Source organism: Panthera pardus, unplaced genomic scaffold, assembly GCF_024362965.1.
Source record: "Panthera pardus isolate Hobbes unplaced genomic scaffold, ASM2436296v1 HiC_scaffold_17, whole genome shotgun sequence".
Lineage (NCBI taxonomy): Eukaryota > Metazoa > Chordata > Mammalia > Carnivora > Felidae > Panthera > Panthera pardus.
The window spans coordinates 148837135-148856458 of record NW_026526732.1 but is presented as its reverse complement, the minus strand read 5'-3'; the positions used below and the strand labels follow the sequence as shown (position 1 = coordinate 148856458).

The 19324-nt window shown below is 36.6% G+C and overlaps 1 protein-coding gene across 1 annotated transcript in view; it reads right to left on the bottom strand.

Annotated features, from left to right (window-relative positions):
* Window positions 1–19324, bottom strand: part of TSBP1 (testis expressed basic protein 1) — an 85094-nt gene that overhangs the window by 56196 nt on the left and 9574 nt on the right. Inside the window, exons 8-11 of the mRNA XM_053905342.1 lie at window positions 11493–11513; window positions 5422–5442; window positions 2130–2168; window positions 1551–1571 (exon numbers count right to left, since the gene is read on the bottom strand). Coding sequence (XP_053761317.1) covers window positions 1551–1571; window positions 2130–2168; window positions 5422–5442; window positions 11493–11513 — 102 coding nt within the window. The remainder of the gene's footprint in view (window positions 1–1550; window positions 1572–2129; window positions 2169–5421; window positions 5443–11492; window positions 11514–19324) is intronic.

Here is a 19324-nt window from a genome sequence, read left to right as displayed (position 1 = left end):
TTCTGAAGGAGACAGTGGGAATTTCAGTCTCCTGTGGGTGACCTTTGACTGCCTTAGTCATCAGAGTAACTTGGCCTGCAATATCTTAGCATAAGAGGGAATAGAAACTCTTGGGTAGGTTCAAGACTTTTGTAGGTGAAGTTAGTGGGTAAAGGGATTGAGGCACTAACTAGACCCACATGCTTAGCAATAACAGCCTTCTCTTTTACAAACACATTTGCACAGACACCTCTCTGTATCTCTTGGGCTACATGTGCTTTAGTGACACTTGCTCAGTGTTTACTCTTGATTGACTTTTGATTTTTTAAATCATGTTTCATGTGTATAAATGCTCCAGGAGGTGTAGACACAGAGTGTGATTTGCCTTGAGCTCTAACCCTCAAATCATTCTTCCTCTTCCTTTAGTGTTGGCTCTGACCCAGGAGCTCAAGGTCTGAATGTCCTTAGAGGCGATGGACAGAAATATGTTAAGAAATGAACGAAACCTTGGTGAGTTTCATTTTTCTTGTCACTGGCATTAAGGCTACTCTTCTTGTGGAGAATCTGAAGGAATGGAGGAGCTGGTTAAACTTAGATCAAGAACACTCAACTTTACATTTGTTTTCTACATACAGAGGATTGAAACTCTGCCAAGTAATGGTTCTAAACCATCTGGAGATCTTGTTAAAATGCAGATTCTGATTTGGTAGGCATTAGGTGGAGATTCTGCATTTCTAACAAACTTCAAGGTGATGCTGATACAGATCCTTGGACCCACTTTAAGCGGCAAGGCCATTAACAGATGGGTAAAAGGTCAGAGCATTTATATATCACTGTGTCCATTTATCATTTTTTTTCTTTTCTAAATCAACTGCTTCTCACCCATCCCTCATTCTTTGTCCTCTACCAGTGCTTCTGCCAGAGATGTTTGATGTAATGTCCTTTAAGATGCAATCTGGACACTTCTTCCAGACTGATTCTTTGTTAACATCAGGGCCTAATAGCAGGGCATATACATTCCACACCACCATCCACAGCAGCCTAGGGACCCTCACTCAGTGAGCTGGGACTCACTGCTCCCTTCCTCTTGGTGTGACTGGGATTTTTAGCAAGGGACCTTCCTACCTTTCTAACACTTTTGTTGTTAACACTTTTCTCTTTGCTATTGAATCTCAAGATTTTGAGAAAACTAAAAGTGATAATACTTCCTCACGGAAGCTCCCAGCTTATTAGAATAAGAATAGGAAGCATTGGGGCGCCTAAGTGGCTCAGTCAGTTAAGTGTTTGACTTAGGCTCAGGTCATGATCTCGTGTTTTGTGAGTTTGAGCCCCTCATTGGGCTCTGTGCTGACAGTGCAGAGCCTGCTTGGGATTCTGTCTCTCCTTCTCTATCTCTCTCAAAATAAATAAACTTTAAAAAAAGAATAGGAAATAAAGAAGGACAAAAGAATTGGCAATTTTTGCAGTAGGAAATAAAAACATCCATGAATAGGAGTGTCTTACATATTACATATTCTAACAGTGTAGTAAAGCAAAGCACATGGGAATTAAAGCACAGCAAAGAAACTTACTTATGGGTCCTGCACTGCCTGCTAAAACACAAACACAAAAAGGTAAGTCTGGAGAGTGCATGCATGAAGGATGTACATTTCAGGGAGATTCAGGTCAAGCATTTACTACATATTACATTTACATGAAAAGCTGTAAGAAGGTCAGTCAGTATTTTCCCTCCCCACCCCCCTCCACCCCCCACCCCCCCACCCAGGAAACCCATAACATCATATTTCCTGCAGTTATTTTTCTTGTTTTCAATTTTTGCTATCTTTCTGTTGTCAGATATTTCTAGAACTATTTGTTTTTGACAAACACCTTCATCTAATCACAGGATTTTTCCTTTCACTTATTAATTAATTTTATTAGCAGAGTTTCCACTTTGCTAAATAAGAAAATCATCAGTTACTTAGGGGGGTCCTGAAATCAGCCTCAAGTTCCTCATACTGGTAAAGGCAAAGGAGAACAGTTAAATAGTAGGTTGTTCTCCTTTCCTCTTCCTTTTTTTTGTGCCTCCTTAGCCCCCACCCAACTCCCCCAATGGTAGGCACTTTGTAGAAGATCAAAAAGAACTGAGTTGAGAAATAGGAGAAACTTACATAAAGGTTCTGAAGTTGCTTTGAAGGCTTTTGTATTACCTGTAATGAAAATTGCGAAGAACTATGAGACATAAATGTTTGTTGTTTAAGCAAAAAAAAAAAAAAAAAAAAGACAAATATAATCTTATCTAGATTTAGACTTTCAGAGAGCATGAAATGTAGGCAGTCCTATTCCCTCCTCCCCACATGTGAGGTACAAATAGTCTTGAGGTTAAAGAGCCAAGACTAGAGTCTCATCAGCTTTACTATTCTGTAGCTCTATGACTAGGTAAGTCACTAAACCTTTGGAACATTACTTTTCTAATCTTTAAAATGAAAATTATATCTCCTTTCTTACATCAAATGGCTGCAGTGAAAAATCAAGAGTAATAATGGATGGAAAGCTGAAAAGTTCTATCAAAATTGTTATGAAAGAAATATTCAGGGACTACAAAGGAATGAAACTCTTCTGCAAAGTAGAAAGTTTCACTGTGTTTAAGGCATTAAGCTTTAGTTTACTTTCTACTTTCTCTATTTTTCCCTCTTTTCCTTACCGTCATTTGGAAAGTTTTGAATGCTGGTGACAGGGCATTTTCATGAGTATTTCTCTGTGTTCTTTGTTTATTTGTTAATCTGTGTGATTCAACTCTTAAAAAAATATACTTTGGTATTCCTTAGTTACCTCAGTACCGTAGTTACGCAAGCTGACATTGCAGTGAGATTTGACATCAGTTGAGAACCATTGCTTCTGCCTTGAGAGTAACCAATCTTATTTGAAGATGTTGAAAGCCTCTTTACTGAAACAAGTTTGTTTATGAGATGAGCTAATTTCCCCGTGGAATTTCAAAGGTTTTCTGTATGTGTGAAACTATGATTTGGACTTTTAGAACCTATTTTGGTCTTCCATTTTCCTGTTCTGGAGATTTTCACTGAAATTCTACCTTCTTATTGCTTTCCTTCCCACACTTTCTTCTTTTACCTATTCAGATCTTTTCTTTATGTACTTTTATTTCTCTTTGTTGAGCATTCTTTAAATGCTAAAGTATTATTTAAAAAAAATTACACTTAGAAAGCTTTTAGTGAGTTGAAAAATGTAATTTATTTCTCTTGAAATAATTAAATATAGTTCTTGTATATTTATGACTCAATTTTGTTTGTTATTATGTTTGGAAGAAACTAATAGCTTTTCACAGAAATGATAAGATCTCAGCACTTGGGAAGAGATACAACCTTTTCTATGTATTGTAGACTAAGGTAGCATACAGCCATTCCCACTACTAAACAGAGATAATTTATAAAAGACAGCTCCCATATATTTAATATTTAAGGATATTAATCCATATCAGAAATGGCAAATATATTTGAGTTAATGTACTAAGTCTGATCAATTCGTAGCAACACTCTGGAGGTGAGAATTTTAGATTGTATGTAGGCTGAGCAGGAAAGAGAAGTACGCTTACCTACTGATACCTGCCACAGGCAAAGGCATAAACAGAGGTAGAATGTATATCATATATTTTCAAGAAGTTTTGAACTGAAAGTTTGTGGCCTTGCCTGGTTGAAAACAGGCACAACAGTGAAAGGTTTCACTTACTTTCAGAGTGAAGAAGCAGATAAAAAAAACTTAATTATAAGATTTGAGTATCCTGACAAAATACTAAGTATTATATAATTTTAGATTAAGGACCTCACTTCTGTGGATAATCTTCTGAATGAAAATATCAGAATTAGTTCTTGTAGAGAGTACCAAAATTTCCATACTAAATGGAAATACTGGTTGTCTTTGTGGGGGGTCGTATGCTCTGTTGCCTCAGCAAGTCTCCTGAATTGTGAATCTGTCAGCTATACAGGGTAGTAAAGAAGTTGGTCATTTGAAAAGTGCATACCCTATCTAGAAGCATTCAAATGCAAGATTTAAAATAATGCTTTATTGGTCAGCCAATATACAGGTGGCATTGGACCAATGGATTGCCAGTTTGGGAGCTTTACTTTGAAAAAGGAAGGGATTTAAGTGCGCACCCTACATTCTTCCACAACAGTGTGGTGTGAGATCAGTGTCACCACAGGCTGTGGCTGAGCTGAGATAGACCAAATGAATCCCTTTTTTCCCATTAATTTAATCACAGGTATTGGTCGGGTCACATTTAATTCAAACCTGTGATTGACAAACCTATTGAGGTTGTGAAGCACCTGGAAGTTGTGATACTTTTTGGAGAAAATCATGAAATTATTATCTTTGAACAAGAAACAGTTTTACTTGCTGTAAGTATGACCAAAAGTAAATATTCAATATGAAAAATTTTATCAGAAGCACATAGAAGAAAAAAATCTGTCCAACCAGGATTGTTTCTCGCTTCTGAATTTGTGTGTGTGTGTGTGTGTGTGTGTGTGTGTGTGTGTGATCTTCTCTGATTGCCTTACTTTTCTGTACCTCATTCCTCTCTCACTCTTCATTTGTTTAGAAAATGTGTTCATCTCAGTTTGGCAATAAGTGGAAATCAGTTCCAGGAGACTGATTTAAGCATTATCTTGAGTTTTCTTCCTTCTGTATTCATGTCTTCTATTTTTACTCACGTCTGTGTTCTGTTCTGTTAGTTTTTCAATTGGTTGTTGAATTTAAAAGCTTAATGAAAGATTAAATAACTTCCTGTGTTCGAAGAACCAGTAAATAGGGAGCTGGAATGCAATTCCAGGCGACCTGGCTCCAGAACCTGAGTTATGTAACGGTCTCTCTGTTTATTTATAATACATTAATAAGTAAGCAGGCTTATTTTTAAAGTGGTTTTTTAAAAGTCTTATTGTACCACTGTCAATTCATGGAGAAATAATGCATTTTTTTCAATAGTAGAGGTGAAACAGTAACTTATTCCCAAGCCCACAGCCAAAGTAAACAGTATAATTTCCTTCTTTGTGGGCCTGGGGGGCTTGTAGTTAGAGAGGGACACAGAATCAAGGGAGGATCTGTTTGGGGTGGAAGAAAACCAAACCTGCTCTATACTTTAAGGAGAGGGAGTTACTGGAAGAGGAAAATACAAAGATATAGAAGGGAGAAGCTGTGACTGCTGAAGAGAAGGTTGGGCTGGTAGATGAGGTCCTATAACTGGACATAAGTGGAGGAATTTACTTCAAGACAAGAAGGGGAGACAGGTACGCCTGACGTAGGTAAGATACCTAATGAAGGAGAAGGCAGAGAATGATGAGCTTCAAGCCCTGCCACTCTGACATAGCAGGGAACAAATAAGACAGGGAGACATCCTCTGCCTACTGTGGGAGCCCTACAATACCAGATTTTGAAAGGAAAAGAAAAACTTACTCATGGATCCTTGCACCAAAGCTAAAGAACAATAAATATTCAGATCAGTAGAGTTAATGGTTTAAATAATCCACCCATTTCCCAGGAGTCTTTCTGGAAATTGTACCCTCAGGACACCTTAGACCCTTCATTCCCCCACAGGCACATGGATTATTACCACGCTTGCAGGTCTTGAACCTTCTTCCCCCTTGGACACTATTCCAGGAGTAAAAGTGGTCAGGAGAGAATCCAGGTTTACTATATTTTCAATATTCTGATTTCATTCAGCATCTTTTCTTTCCCCTATTTTCCATTTCTCCCTCATTCTTTCTTTTCTCAGTTTGGAAAATCTCCTCTCCATAATGTAATAGCTTCAAGAACCAAAGAAAGGCAATGTTAGAAAGGTTCCAATTTGGGGCTTCTGGGTGGCTCAGCCAGTTAAGCATCTGACACATGATTTCAGCTCAGGTCATGATCTCAGGGTCATGAGATCCAGCCTGGAGATCGCATCAGGCTCTGTGCTGAGCATGGAGCCTACTTGTGATTCTCTCTCTCTCTCTCTCTCTCTCTCTCTCTCTCTCTCTCCCCACACACCCTTCCTGCCCTCTCCTGCCCTGACTTGCATGTGCTCTCTCACTCTAAAAAAAAAAATTTCTAATTTTATAAAAAAAGAAAACTGAGGCTGAGAGAAGAGAAGGTCTGTGGCCGAGTGTGCTAAAAATTATATGCAGTCATTTATGGGGTGCCTGGGTGGCTCATTCAGTTAAGTGTCCGACTTTGGCTCAGGTCATGATCTCATGGTTCGTGGGATTGAGCCCCGTGTCAGGCTCTGGGCTGACAGCTCAGAGCCTGGAGCCTGCTTTAGATTCTGTGTCTCCCTCTCTCTCTGCCCGCCCCCCTGCCCCCCCCCCACACTCTGTGTGTCTCTCTCTCAAAAATAAACATCAGAAAATTTTTTTTAAATAAAAATTATATGCAGTTTTAGTCTCCAATTTTTCTGACTTTGGTTCAGTGCACTTTCCTCTGTACCTCACACAGTTTTCTCTTTCTGTTCCTTTTGGAATATTCCTTTATGAAGTAAATTAACTTCTTTCCTACATATTGACTCTCCCAATTTTTTTCTGTTCTTTTTATTAATCTCTAGAGTGTTCCTCTTATAAAATGATCTAAATGATAGGGAAGATTTGTGTAACTTTTAATAAAAATTATGACAGTACAGAAATATAGACTACTATTGAATGAACCCCACTATATTCATTGAAGGAAGGATGAAAAAAAGAATGAAAGAAGGAAGCATTTGCCTTATTTGTCTTACGTTGGAGGTTAAATTTCTCTAATTTAAAGTATGATCTTTGATTATTTCCATCATCTTTTGGGGACCTTATTTAACCAATCTCTAAAACAACAGGGTTTAACAATGCTCTGTTCAGCTCAACTTTTAATGATTCAATTAGTCTAAATCTACACACTTGTAGTCTTGTTATTCCTGGGTCTTTCAGCCTCAGCTGATAAAATCTAGGATAATGGGGAAGCAAAAGGGCTGACATTCTAAATTTTTTTTTTACATTTATATATTTTTGAGAGACAGAGCACAAGTGGGGGAGGAGTAGAGAGAGAGGGAGACAGAATCCGAAGCAGGCTCCAAGCTCCTAGCTGTCAGCACAGAGCCTGACACGGGGATGGAACTCACAAACCGTGAGATCATGACTGGAGTCAAAGTCAGAGGCTTAACTGACTGAGCCACTCAGGTGCTCCATGGGGCTCACATTCTAAATTTAGGGCCTGCCTAGGAGAGAGAAGACAGGGAAAAAGCCTCCAGATACCAAGGTTTCATGACAGAGAAGCAATCAGGACGTGCTCGGTTCCCTAGTAAACTGCTAAATGGACACACAGATAAATTCCTGAGGTCTCCTGCTTAAAGTCGTCAGAATTAATACCCTTTGAAGAGAAGCTTCAGAGAGAAGCTCTCACACTGGCATCTCCAGGAATTACCAAATCCTCTATGCCACCTGCGGTGTGATTTAGTCATGGATAGTGTAAGGGTACTGTGTTTTGGTGCTGTGATGGAGGCCCAGAAAGACTTGTAGGACTGGTGATGAGCAGGGAGGCCATTTACTCTTTCTTTTCAGCCTGTGTGAAGATTGAAACTCTTAAGGGAACTCAGAAGACCTAGGTCTTGGTTAAACCTTCATTAGCTGCCTTATATACTCCTTTCTTTTGACCTCCTGCTTACTCACATTTCTCCTTCCTGAACTGAGAAATAGAAAGAGACTTAAATACCATTTCTGGAGTCGACACTGAAGAATAATAACAAAAATCCACAGGAGTCTGGATTAATTGATTTAACAGAAAGGGGGTTCTGATTAGTTTTCATGAAGTACAGTGGGAGATCAGATGCTAAAATACTTGGATTTGAATCCTAGTTGCTCTACCTTATAGCGGTGTGACCTTGCACAAGTTACTTGACGTTTTTGTGCCTAAGATTATTCATTTTAAATACAAGATGTATAATAATATCTACTTCATAGGATTGTTATGCTTAGGATACAGCTTGGCACATAAACTCTGTACATATTTTTATATTATTGTTTTGAATTGCAGTCCTTATCTATGTATGCTTGTATAGGTACATCTCAGGAGGGCCTCATTCATCCTGTAGAACCACACAGCATATTGAACTTCAGGGATGAATGGCCCCATGCATCTTTCAGCTAAATACTATTTATAATAACTAATTACTCCCTTCCTTTGAGATTAAACCCAATATGTATCACATATTTATTTACCTTATTTACCATCAGAGGATAATTCTCATCTTAAGAAGCATATTATCATAATCATTAGTATAACTCCTGATTTGATTTTCTTCCTTACTGTCTAAAATCCCATCACACTGCTTGGAGCCTGCTTCGGATTCTGTGTCTCCTGCTCTTTCTTCCCCTCCCCCACTAGCGCTCTGTCTCTGTCTCTCAAAATAAATAAACTTTTAAAAAGTAATAAAAAATAAAATAAAATATTGAGTCTCTTGCAGCCCTCTGAACAATGTCTATTTTTTGATCCCATACTATATATATATGTGTATATATATATATATGACATATATATGTAATATATATATATTTATATATATTACATATATATGTCATAAAACAGCCTCATTCATGGGATGCAGTTATGCCACAGTAGTAGACTAGCAAAATAATTTTGAGATTCAGATTAATTCACATTTTTTGCATTTTGAATTATGTTTTAAAAATTGAAGGAAAATTTTTTCATATATGCATAATATCCTAAATTTCTTGAGACTTTTTATTTCAGGAAGATAACTTTTTTTTTTTTATATTTATTTATTTTTTATTTTTTTATTTATTTTTTATTTTTTATTTTTTTAATATATGAAATTTACTGTCAAATTGGTTTCCATACAACACCCAGTGCTCATCCCAAAAGGTGCCCTCCTCAATACCCATCACCCACCCTCCCCTCCCTCCCACCCCCCATCAACCCTCAGTTCGTTCTCAGTTTTTAACAGTCTCTTATGCTTTGGCTCTCTCCCACTCTAACCTCTTTTTTTTTTTTTTCCTTCCCTTCCCCCATGGGTTTCTGTTACGTTTCTCAGGATCCACATAAGAGTGAAACCATATGGTATCTGTCTTTCTCTGTATGGCTTATTTCACTTAGCATCACACTCTCCAGTTCCATCCACGTTGCTACAAAAGGCCATATTTCATTTTTTCTCATTGCCACGTAGTATTCCATTGTGTATATAAACCACAATTTCTTTCTCCATTCATCAGTTGATGGACATTTAGGCTCTTTCCATAATTTGGCTATTGTTGAGAGTGCTGTTATAAACATTGGGGTACAAGTGCCCCTATGCATCAGTACTCCTGTATCCCTTGGATAAATTCCTAGCAGTGCTATTGCTGGGTCATAGGGTAGGTCTATTTTTAATTTTCTGAGGAACCTCCACACTGCTTTCCAGAGCGGCTGCACCAATTTGCATTCCCACCAACAGTGCAAGAGGGTTCCTGTTTCTCCACATCCTCTCCAGCATCTATAGTCTCCTGATTTGTTCATTTTGGCCACTCTGACTGGCGTGAGGTGATATCTGAGTGTGGTTTTGATTTGTATTTCCCTGATAAGGAGTGACGTTGAACATCTTTTCATGTGCCTGTTGGCCATCCGGATGTCTTCTTTAGAGAAGTGTCTATTCATGTTTTCTGCCCATTTCTTCACTGGGTTATTTGTTTTTCGGGTGTGGAGTTTGGTGAGCTCTTTATAGATTTTGGATACTAGCCCTTTTTCCGATGTGTCATTTGCAAATATCTTTTCCCATTCCGTTGGTTGCCTTTTAGTTTTGTTGGTTGTTTCCTTGGCTGTGCAGAAGCTTTTTATCTTCATAAGGTCCCAGTAATTCACTTTTGCTTTTAATTCCCTTGCCTTTGGGGATGTGCCGAGTAAGAGATTGCTACGGCTGAGGTCAGAGAGGTCTTTTCCTGCTTTCTCCTCTAAGGTTTTGATGGTTTCCTGTCTCACATTCAGGTCCTTTATCCATTTTGAGTATATTTTTGTGAATGGCGTGAGAAAGTGGTCTAGTTTCAACCTTCTGCATGTTGCTGTCCAGTTCTCCCAGCACCATTTGTTAAAGAGACTGTCTTTTTTCCATTGTATGTTTTTTCCTGCTTTGTCAAAGATTAGTTGGCGATACGTTTGTGGGTCTAGTTCTGGGGTTTCTATTCTATTCCATTGGTCTATGTGTCTGTTTTTGTGCCAATACCATGCTGTCTTGATGATGACAGCTTTGTAGTAGAGGCTAAAGTCTGGGATTGTGATGCCTCCTGCTTTGGTCTTCTTCTTCAAAATTACTTTGGCTATTCGGGGCCTTTTGTGGTTCCATATGAATTTTAGGATTGCTTGTTCTAGTTTCGAGAAGAATGCTGGTGCAATTTTGATTGGGATTGCATTGAATGTGTAGATAGCTTTGGGTAGTATTGACATTTTGACAATATTTATTCTTCCAATCCATGAGCAGGGAATGTCTTTCCATTTCTTTATATCTTCTTCCATTACCTTCATAAGCTTTCTATAGTTTTCAGCATACAGATCTTTTACATCTTTGGTTAGATTTATTCCTAGGTATTTTATGCTTCTTGATGCAATTGTGAATGGGATCAGTTTCAGGAAGATAACTTTAAATTGAAAAATTAATTTTCTTTAAGAGAGAGCATGAACTGGGAGGGGGTGCAGAGGGAGAGAGAGAATCTTAAGCAAGCTTTATGCTCAGCATGGAGTCTGAGGCAGGACTTGATCCCATGACCCTGGGATCATGACCTGAGCCGAAATCAAGAGTAGGATGCTCAACTGAACTGAGTCATCCAAGTGCCCCTGAAAAATTAAATATTTTCAATCATGTCCTGGGGGTAGTTGGACAAGCATGGGATTTAGAGTCGAAAAGTCAGTGTTTAGAACTTCAATTTTACTTTCTATGAGCTATGTGCCTTTTGGTTAGATAATGTCCTTGAACTTCACTTTTCTCATCTCTAATACCGGTAAATATAGACTCAACAAACATGGCTTTTTGAATTACAACTCTCCTCTTTTCTCCCATTCTCTGCCCTTTTAACAACCTCCTTCCTTCCTGTTGCTTCTGAGTGAAAGAAGATATTTTGTTTTCCTGAAATCATTGTAGGCAGCTAAAACCATTTGAATTCTCTCTTCATTCTTAATCAATGGACTTTTTATTTTCTAAAGCTCTCATTAATTTCAGGTAAAATGCTCAATGATGGAGAAGGAAAAGAAGATGAGGGACAAGGCTAACCACAGTTAGGACATGATCCCCAGGTCTGTGATACACCAAAGAGAATAGAATTGAGAAACAGAAAAGGAACTTACCCCTTTGTTCTCCTGGCTGTTTGGCATTTTTTGTTGCTGTTTTTGATTTGGGGAGTATCAGAATAGGGAACCCCTGGGAGCACCAACCCCTGAGTGTCAGTGGTGGCTCAAGGAGGTAGGGGATTAGATATCTTCATTGTTGCCATTTAAACCTGGGGGCACCTTGAATTGAATTGGAGAAAAGTAAAGGAACTTACCAATACTTGATTGAGACAGTGCTAAAAGAAAACAAAGTAAGAATGAGATCTTTGTGTTTCAGGGAGAACTTCAGATTCCACAGCTACTATATAAGGAAGAGGTTGTGGGAAAGAAGACTGCCATGGGTCACATCCCGTTTTCTATGATCAGGTGCAATGCAGTGTTGTGGGCAGATGGATATCCATTTAAGGACTCGTTTTGGGGTATAAATTTTAGGCTTTTGTGTATTTCCTCAGTAATACTCTTATGGTAGGGTAGGATTGCAAGACCTCCTCAACCTATCTTTTAAGTTCTCCTAGTAAGAGAATAACAATGTTTAGGGAGATTGCTAGTTTCTTAGTCCATGGAAACTTTTCTGCCTCTTTGTTTTTCTTCTTTCCAGATCCTGCTGTTTTTGTTCTGTTTTCCTTCTCTACCTATCTTTCTCCTCCTCTTCTATCTCAGTTTTTTCTCTTTTTTCCCCTTTGTTTGAAAGATCTTTTGCAGCAAACTATTGCTACTTAATAGCTTCAACAAGGGGTCTCTACTTTTTTCAAAAATCATTTGTTTCCTGTGGGATGTTTAATACCAAGAAAACAAAATCAGGACATCCTTAGATATTAGAAGATAAAGAGTCAGGGCAGGGAAAATGGCATTGCTTGCTATCAAGATGGATATTTCACCCTCTCCTCTAATCACTTGGAAAAGTTGGGCACAGTATTTTTTAAAGTTTTAAAATATGAAGCTTCACTTGCAAACTAGTAAGAGAAGTCTCCAAAAGTCCTATATCAAGAGGGAACCCATAATTTCAATAGCGAGTAAGAGGTTTCATCACCCATATATCTTTTTGAGAGGTTGGGTTTTCAACACATAATCAGGAGTGAAAATCAAGGCCACAGACCTCATGCCTTGGAAGAACCTGGAACTAGCCATCTTGTATATCTAAGGCTCACATAAGCACTATCTGTGAAAAAGGCACCATTAATCTAGATCTGTTTGTCAGGGTTTGTCAGGAAGTGATCTGTTTGCACCAGGCTATGGCTGGAAATTGAGTCTCTAGCAATCATAGAACTCTCAGGGTAAGCCAAGTTCAGGTATAAGGCTTACATTTGAACCATTCGTGTAGTTTCCCTACATTCATGTAGGGAAGAAACTATGAATGCAGAAACAGTCATAAAAACTAACCTATGAAATCTATGCATTAATAGGATTATTACACAATGGGAAGTTTATGAGGAATTCAAACAAGTGGTAACTAATGAGCTCACAGACTAAACTTAAAATACATTTGAAGAGACTTAATGACATGACTGATAGCCACAACAGTTGGGGTAACACATATAAAAAGGGGAATTCAAAAGGAATTTTTAACCAAGTGTGTTTAGTATATTTGGAGATGTGAAAGAAGGAATGGAGTCCATAAAACTTTAAGAAAGCATTAATCAGGAGCAAATACATTTGATAAAGGGCAAAATGGAAATAGCAGATATAGAAAATACAGTCATTAAATTATAAAATCATTAGGTGAGAAAACAAAGAAAAGAGACTTAACTGAAGAAAGAATTAATGAATGGTAAATATGAGGGAAATTATCCAGGAACGAGTATCAAGAAATAAGGAGATAGTGTGATAGAGATTGCTTTGCTGTTCACCAAAGTAATTTCCTTTTTCTCCAAGGCACATATGTGGTGGATAGGATCCCCACCGCCCCCCGAGTTGTCCCTGTCCTAATCCCTGTCCATGGAACCTGAATATGTTAGGCTACATGGCAAAAGGGATTTAAGGCTACAGATGGAATTGAGGCTGCTAATCAGTTGACCTTAAATAGGGATATATATTATCCTGGATTATCTGTGTGGGCTCAATGGAATCATGAGACTCTTTGAAATTGGAAGCAGAGGATTAAAAGGTGTCAGATAAAAAGACATGACAATGGAAGAAGGCTAGAGTGTTGTGTGGGTGTGGGTTGGTTAATTTTTGCTAGTTCTGAAGATGGGGAATGGGGGACCATGAAGCAAGGAATATCTAGAAACTGAAAAAGCAAAGAAACAGGTTTGCTCCTAGAATTTCAGAAGCAATGCAGCCCTGCTGACACCCTAGCCCAGTGAGACATGTGTCACATTTCTAACATGTAGAACTAAGATAATAAATTTGCATTGTTTTAGGCCATTAAGTTTGTGGTAATTTGTTTCAGTAGCAAAAGCAAACTAATACAACATGGTTAAACTATTTCCCCCAGATTCTCTTGCAGTTAGGTGGGGCTATACTTTTGAGTTGTAGCCAATGTAATTGTCAAAGTGATATGTACAATAACATCCAGGCTTCCCCATAAAACCCTCCCACTCATGCTGTCTACTCTTCTTCTCCTGTGCTCACTTAAGATAGATAGATGTGATAGACCTAGAAGCCGTTAGTTGAAAATGGTGGAAATACATAGGATAAGATGAACTTTCTTGGGGGCACCTGAGTGGCTTAGTCACTTAAGGGTCTGACTTTTGATTTCAGCTCAGGTCATGATCTCATGGTTCTTGAGTTTGAGCCCTGCATCCGGCTCTGTGCTGACAGTGAGGCCTGTTTGGGATTTTCTCTCTCTCCCTCTCTGTCTGCCCTGCATGGGTTCTCTTCCTCTCTCTCTCTCTCTCTCTCTCTCTCTCTCTCTCTCAATCTCTCTCTCTCAAAATAAATAAACTTAAAAAAAAAGATGAACTTGCTTGCTTAAGTCATTGCTGAGAGGAGAGCCAACTACCAATCAGGCATCCCTGATTTTACATAATAAAAGAATTTTATGAATAGAACCACTGAGATTTTAAGATTCATCTGTTACAAGGTCACAGACTAAATTAATAAAGATGAGATAGACAAAAGAGAAGTTAACAGGCCAGAAAGATGAGAGGAGAATCTTTACATATATTTGATAGTAATCTTAGGAGAGACTGTAGGGCACTTGTGAGAAGCACCGGGTGTTGTATGTAAGTGATGAATTACTGAATTCTGCTCCTGAAACCAATATTGCACAGTATGTTAACTAAAATTTAAATAGAAAATAAAAAAAGGAGAGACTATAGTTTGTTAGATAAGTATAGAGGTAGTTATAAAAATGGGATATATTCATAGCAGTTAAATGTCAAGAATTTTCTACAATTAAAGAAAGATACGAGTCCACAGAATGGAAAATCTTGAGTCGTGAGCAAGATAAACGAAGTTAATCTCAAACCCAGATACATCATAATTAAAATGAAGAATACAAGGATAAAGAGAAAATCTTAAAGCCATATTTACTTAGGAACCATCAAACTAGTAGCAGATTGTTATCAACAATAAGAAATGCCAGAAGGAAATGGAACAAATCTTCAAAATCTTGAGAGAAAAGAAATGTTAATTATATACTTAGATAAACTCTCACGATTGAGGGTGAAGTAAAGGTATTTTAACTCATAAAGGGCTTAAAGAAATTTTCACACACATATAGGACCTTAAGAATGACTAAAGGATTATACTTGGGCAAGAATTAAGGAGAAGAAGGCACAGGCTATGACAAACAATTATAAACAGAGAAAATGCTGACATTTTTTTAAAGTCTATTTATAAAAGAGTCAATTTTGTATAAAATTTTGTTTTTGAAAATCATACTATAGGGGCACCTGTGTGGCTCAGTCAGTTAAGCATCTGACTTTGGCTCAGGTCATGATCTTACAGCCCGTGGGTTCAAGCCCCACATTGGGTTCTCTGCTGACAGCAGAGCCTGGAGCCTGCTTCAGATTCTGTGTCTCCTTCTCTCTCTGCCCCTTCCCTTTCACACTCTGTCTCTCTTTCAAAAATAAACATTAAAAAAATTTTTTTTAAATCATACTATATGGAAGATGTTGAAAGGGAAGACAGTCTGAAGAGGCTATTGTCTACTCTTGGAGGAAGAAAAAGATACTGATTAGTTTTTTGTTTTTTGTTTTTTTTTGTGTTTTTTTGCAAAAATCAAGAAGTATGCATGTTACAAATGTAAGGATGAAGCAAACAAAAGCTACCAAACAGATAAAGCAAAAGGAACAAAATCTAGCAATCTAATAGAAAGTAGGAAAGAAGATTTAAAAAATAAAAGAACAAAACCTGGTAAATAGAAAATGCAATAAAACTGGCATAACTTAGATGAAATATATCAGCAATTTACAATAAATGTAAAATGGACTAAATTTATTTGAGAAAAAATTTTATAATGGTTAATATGCATAGTCATGCAATATGCTATTTAAAAAAGATACAAGTGAGACAAAAACAAACTGTGAAGTTGAAAATAAAAGGATAGAAAAATAAATAACAGGCAGATACATATTACAACAAAGATGTTGGAGCAATACTGGTATCAGATAATGTGGAACTTAGCCAGAAGTGTTACTGAGTCTATGAATGGACATGGTATCATTGAACAAAGCAAAATTTCATAAAAAAGAACAATTATGAACTTGTATACATCTAACAAAAATCAAAATATGTAAAGGAAAAATGGGAAGTATTAAAAAGAAAAATGACATCAAAAGGAGACAGTTGTAGTTGTCTTAAACATCTTTTTGAAACTAGTATATCATGAAAAAGAATAACAATAGAGAACATTTGAATATTAATAAGTTTGGGCTGATAGTACATCTGTGTAAAATCCTGAGGTAAAATCCTGAGCCCAAACCAATAAAAAATATTCTTTGAAAGTTTACTTCCAGATACTCAAAAGTCTCAGCACACTTCAGAGAATCTAAATTATACACATCCCACTTTTGTATCATAATACAATACAATTTTAAATCAATAATAAAGCTAAAATGGATTAAACGAAAACACTTTTTATGTAACTTATTTGTTAAAATTATGGAAATTATGAAATGTTTAAACTGAAAGTCAAAGACAATGCTATATATCACAGCTTTTAGTAGCATCAGAATGGATCTAAATGCTTATAAGAAAATAAGAAAGTCTTAAAATTTATGCAGAGTTTCACATATTAAACTAGGAAAAGGAAGAAAAAGTAGAAAGAAGGAAATACTAAAAATAAAAACAGAAACTAATAAAATAGGGAAAAATAATTAGTAGATGTTTAACAAAACCAAAATTTATTTTTGCTTTTTTAAGTTTTTATTTATTTATTTATTTTGAGGAGGTAGAGGAGCAGAGAGGAAGAAAAAATCTCAAGCAGGCTCCGTGCTGTCAGTGTGGAGTCCAACGTGCAGCTCAAACCCATGAACCGTGAGATTGTGCCCTGAGCTGAAACCAAGAGTTGCATGCTTGACTGACTGAGCCACCCCAGGGCCCCCACCATTGAGCTTTTAATATATTAATAGGTAGGAACAACTATCTTTGGCATGAATGATCAAAGAAAGAAGGCACAAGCCCAGTGATGCTAGGAACAAAAATAGGACATGTCCATAGATAGAGTGAACAATTTTTAGAATAATGAAATAATTTTATGACATTAAATAAAAAAAATTAATTAAAATACATTCAAACTTATTAATAAGATTTTTGTTAGCAAACTAGAAATTGAAAGGAATTGTCTTAACCCAATAAAAGGGAGCTGCCAAATGGAAGCAAGCATCACATTTAATGGTGAAACCAGAGGCATTCCTGCTAAAGTCAGATACCAAGAGGGATGCCTATGATCATTGCTGGTATTAACATTGTGTTGGATATTTTGGGCAAAACAATAAAATAAGGAAACAGTTTTAAGAACTGGAAAGAAAACTCAAAATTGTTAGTTTTGGAGATAGGATTTTATATACAAAATCCAAGAGACTCTAAATTATTAAAACTCCTAGAGCTCAGCAGGCTGGCTAGATCCAAAATCTCTTCCGAAAGTACAACATACAATTATTTATATAGTGGCAATAATTATTTGTAAAATCCAGTAGAAAAAAATGTCATTGACAACAAAAACAAATATGTGCACAGGAATTAATATAACAATAGATGCTCCAGACCCTTTAGAGAAAATTATAGAACATTATTGAAGGTCATATAAGAAGATTTGAATAATAGATACATCATCGTATTAATGCATGGGAAGAACTGATTTTATAAATGTATAGACTCAGTGAAATTCCAATGAAGTCCTAGTGTGACTCATATGAACTTCAGAAATGGATTCTTTTTTTTAATAGAATTTTTTAATGTTTATTTTATTTTTGAGAGAGAGAGAGAGAGATTGAGACAGAGAACAAGTGTGGGGGAGGGGCAGAAAGAGAGGGAGACACAGGATCCGAAGCAGGCTCCAGACTCTGAGGTGTCAGCACAGAGCCCAACTCAGGGCTTGTGAGTGTGAACTCACAAGCCGAAGTCAGTGCTTAACCGACTGAGCCACCCAGGCGCCCTGAGAAATGGATTCTAAAATTTGTTTAAAAATAAAGGTCCAAGAATAGCCAAAACATTTCTGAAAAGAACAACAAAGAGAATGTGCTGTTCCTCATAATACATGTCTTGAAGCTTTAGTAATGGAAGAAATTTAAGATCTATTAAGCAAAAGACAAAAGTTCACTGAAACAGAAGAGAAAATCAGGGAAAAACTAAGCATGAGATAAAAGAGGTGTTACAAATCAGTGGAGAAAGAATGTGTGAGTTAATAAATTCAGTTGGAATAGTTGGTTTCCAGAAGAAAATTTTTCTTTAGAAAAATTAGACCTTTATATTTATAAACAAACAAAAAAATCCCAAATGCAGAAACCTCCATTTGGATTAAGGTTCTATATGTAGAAAGAGAAACTTTGTAACTATTAAGAGAAAGCATAGTATAACATCTTTGTGATATCTAGGAAAGAAAGACCAAAAAAAGCACAAAATATAAAAGAAAACAAAAGATTGACAAATATTATTACAACAAATTGTGTGTGTGGTTGGAGAGGAGGGAGAATGGAACCTTCTAAATGTCAAGAGACACCACAAAATTTTAAAAGTAAGAGAATTTGAGGAAACATTTCTAAATATTTAACAAAATATAAAAGATTAGTTTTCAAAATTATAAAGAATTTCTGCAATCAATAACCTAATGGATAAATCAGTGAATGAATAGTTTGTGTAAGGTGAAGCCTAAGTGGGTAACATACATACAAGAAAATTCTCAGTTTCAGGAATGAGCAGGAAAATGCAAATTAAAAATTTTATACCTATCAAAGTGGCAATATTGTAGAAGTATGATGGAATTGGGGTTATTAATTCAGGGAAGTGGGAAACTTTTACACATTTTGGTGTGCCTGCTATGTAACTACCATGGAATTCAATTAAACAACAGATAGTATAGTAAAAATGTGCTTAAGTTACATAAATGTTACATACATGACAATTCATTAATCCCATTACAGCGTGTCTACTCTGGATAAACTGTTTTCCAAATTACTTAAGGACATTTCGCAAGCAATATTTATGATAGCAGAAATTGCAAACATTGAGAATGCCTCAGTAGGAGACAGAATAGAAAAAAACGTATTTGTAAGTTGGAATATTTATTTAGCACTTAAAATGCATACCTTGGATTTCTATATATTTTCAGTATTACAATATTTTGGAGGAAAAAGCAAGCTGTAATGATACTTTCAAAATGATGTCATTTTAGTAAAAATTTTAAAGAAATACATACAATACTATATATTGTTCAGTGATACATAGAGATTATATAAACAGATGAAAATAAATTTAAGATTATGGTACGTTATAGAGTTTGGGAAGTGGGGAGAGTGGAATGGGTATAGGGATGGGGACAAAAAGGATTTCTAGATTATCTGTCACTTGAGAAATATGACAAAATATCAGTTGTGAAACCTAGGGTGTGGATTTACAAGTGTCAATTATTTTTGCACTTTAATTTAAAAATTTCTTCAAGAGA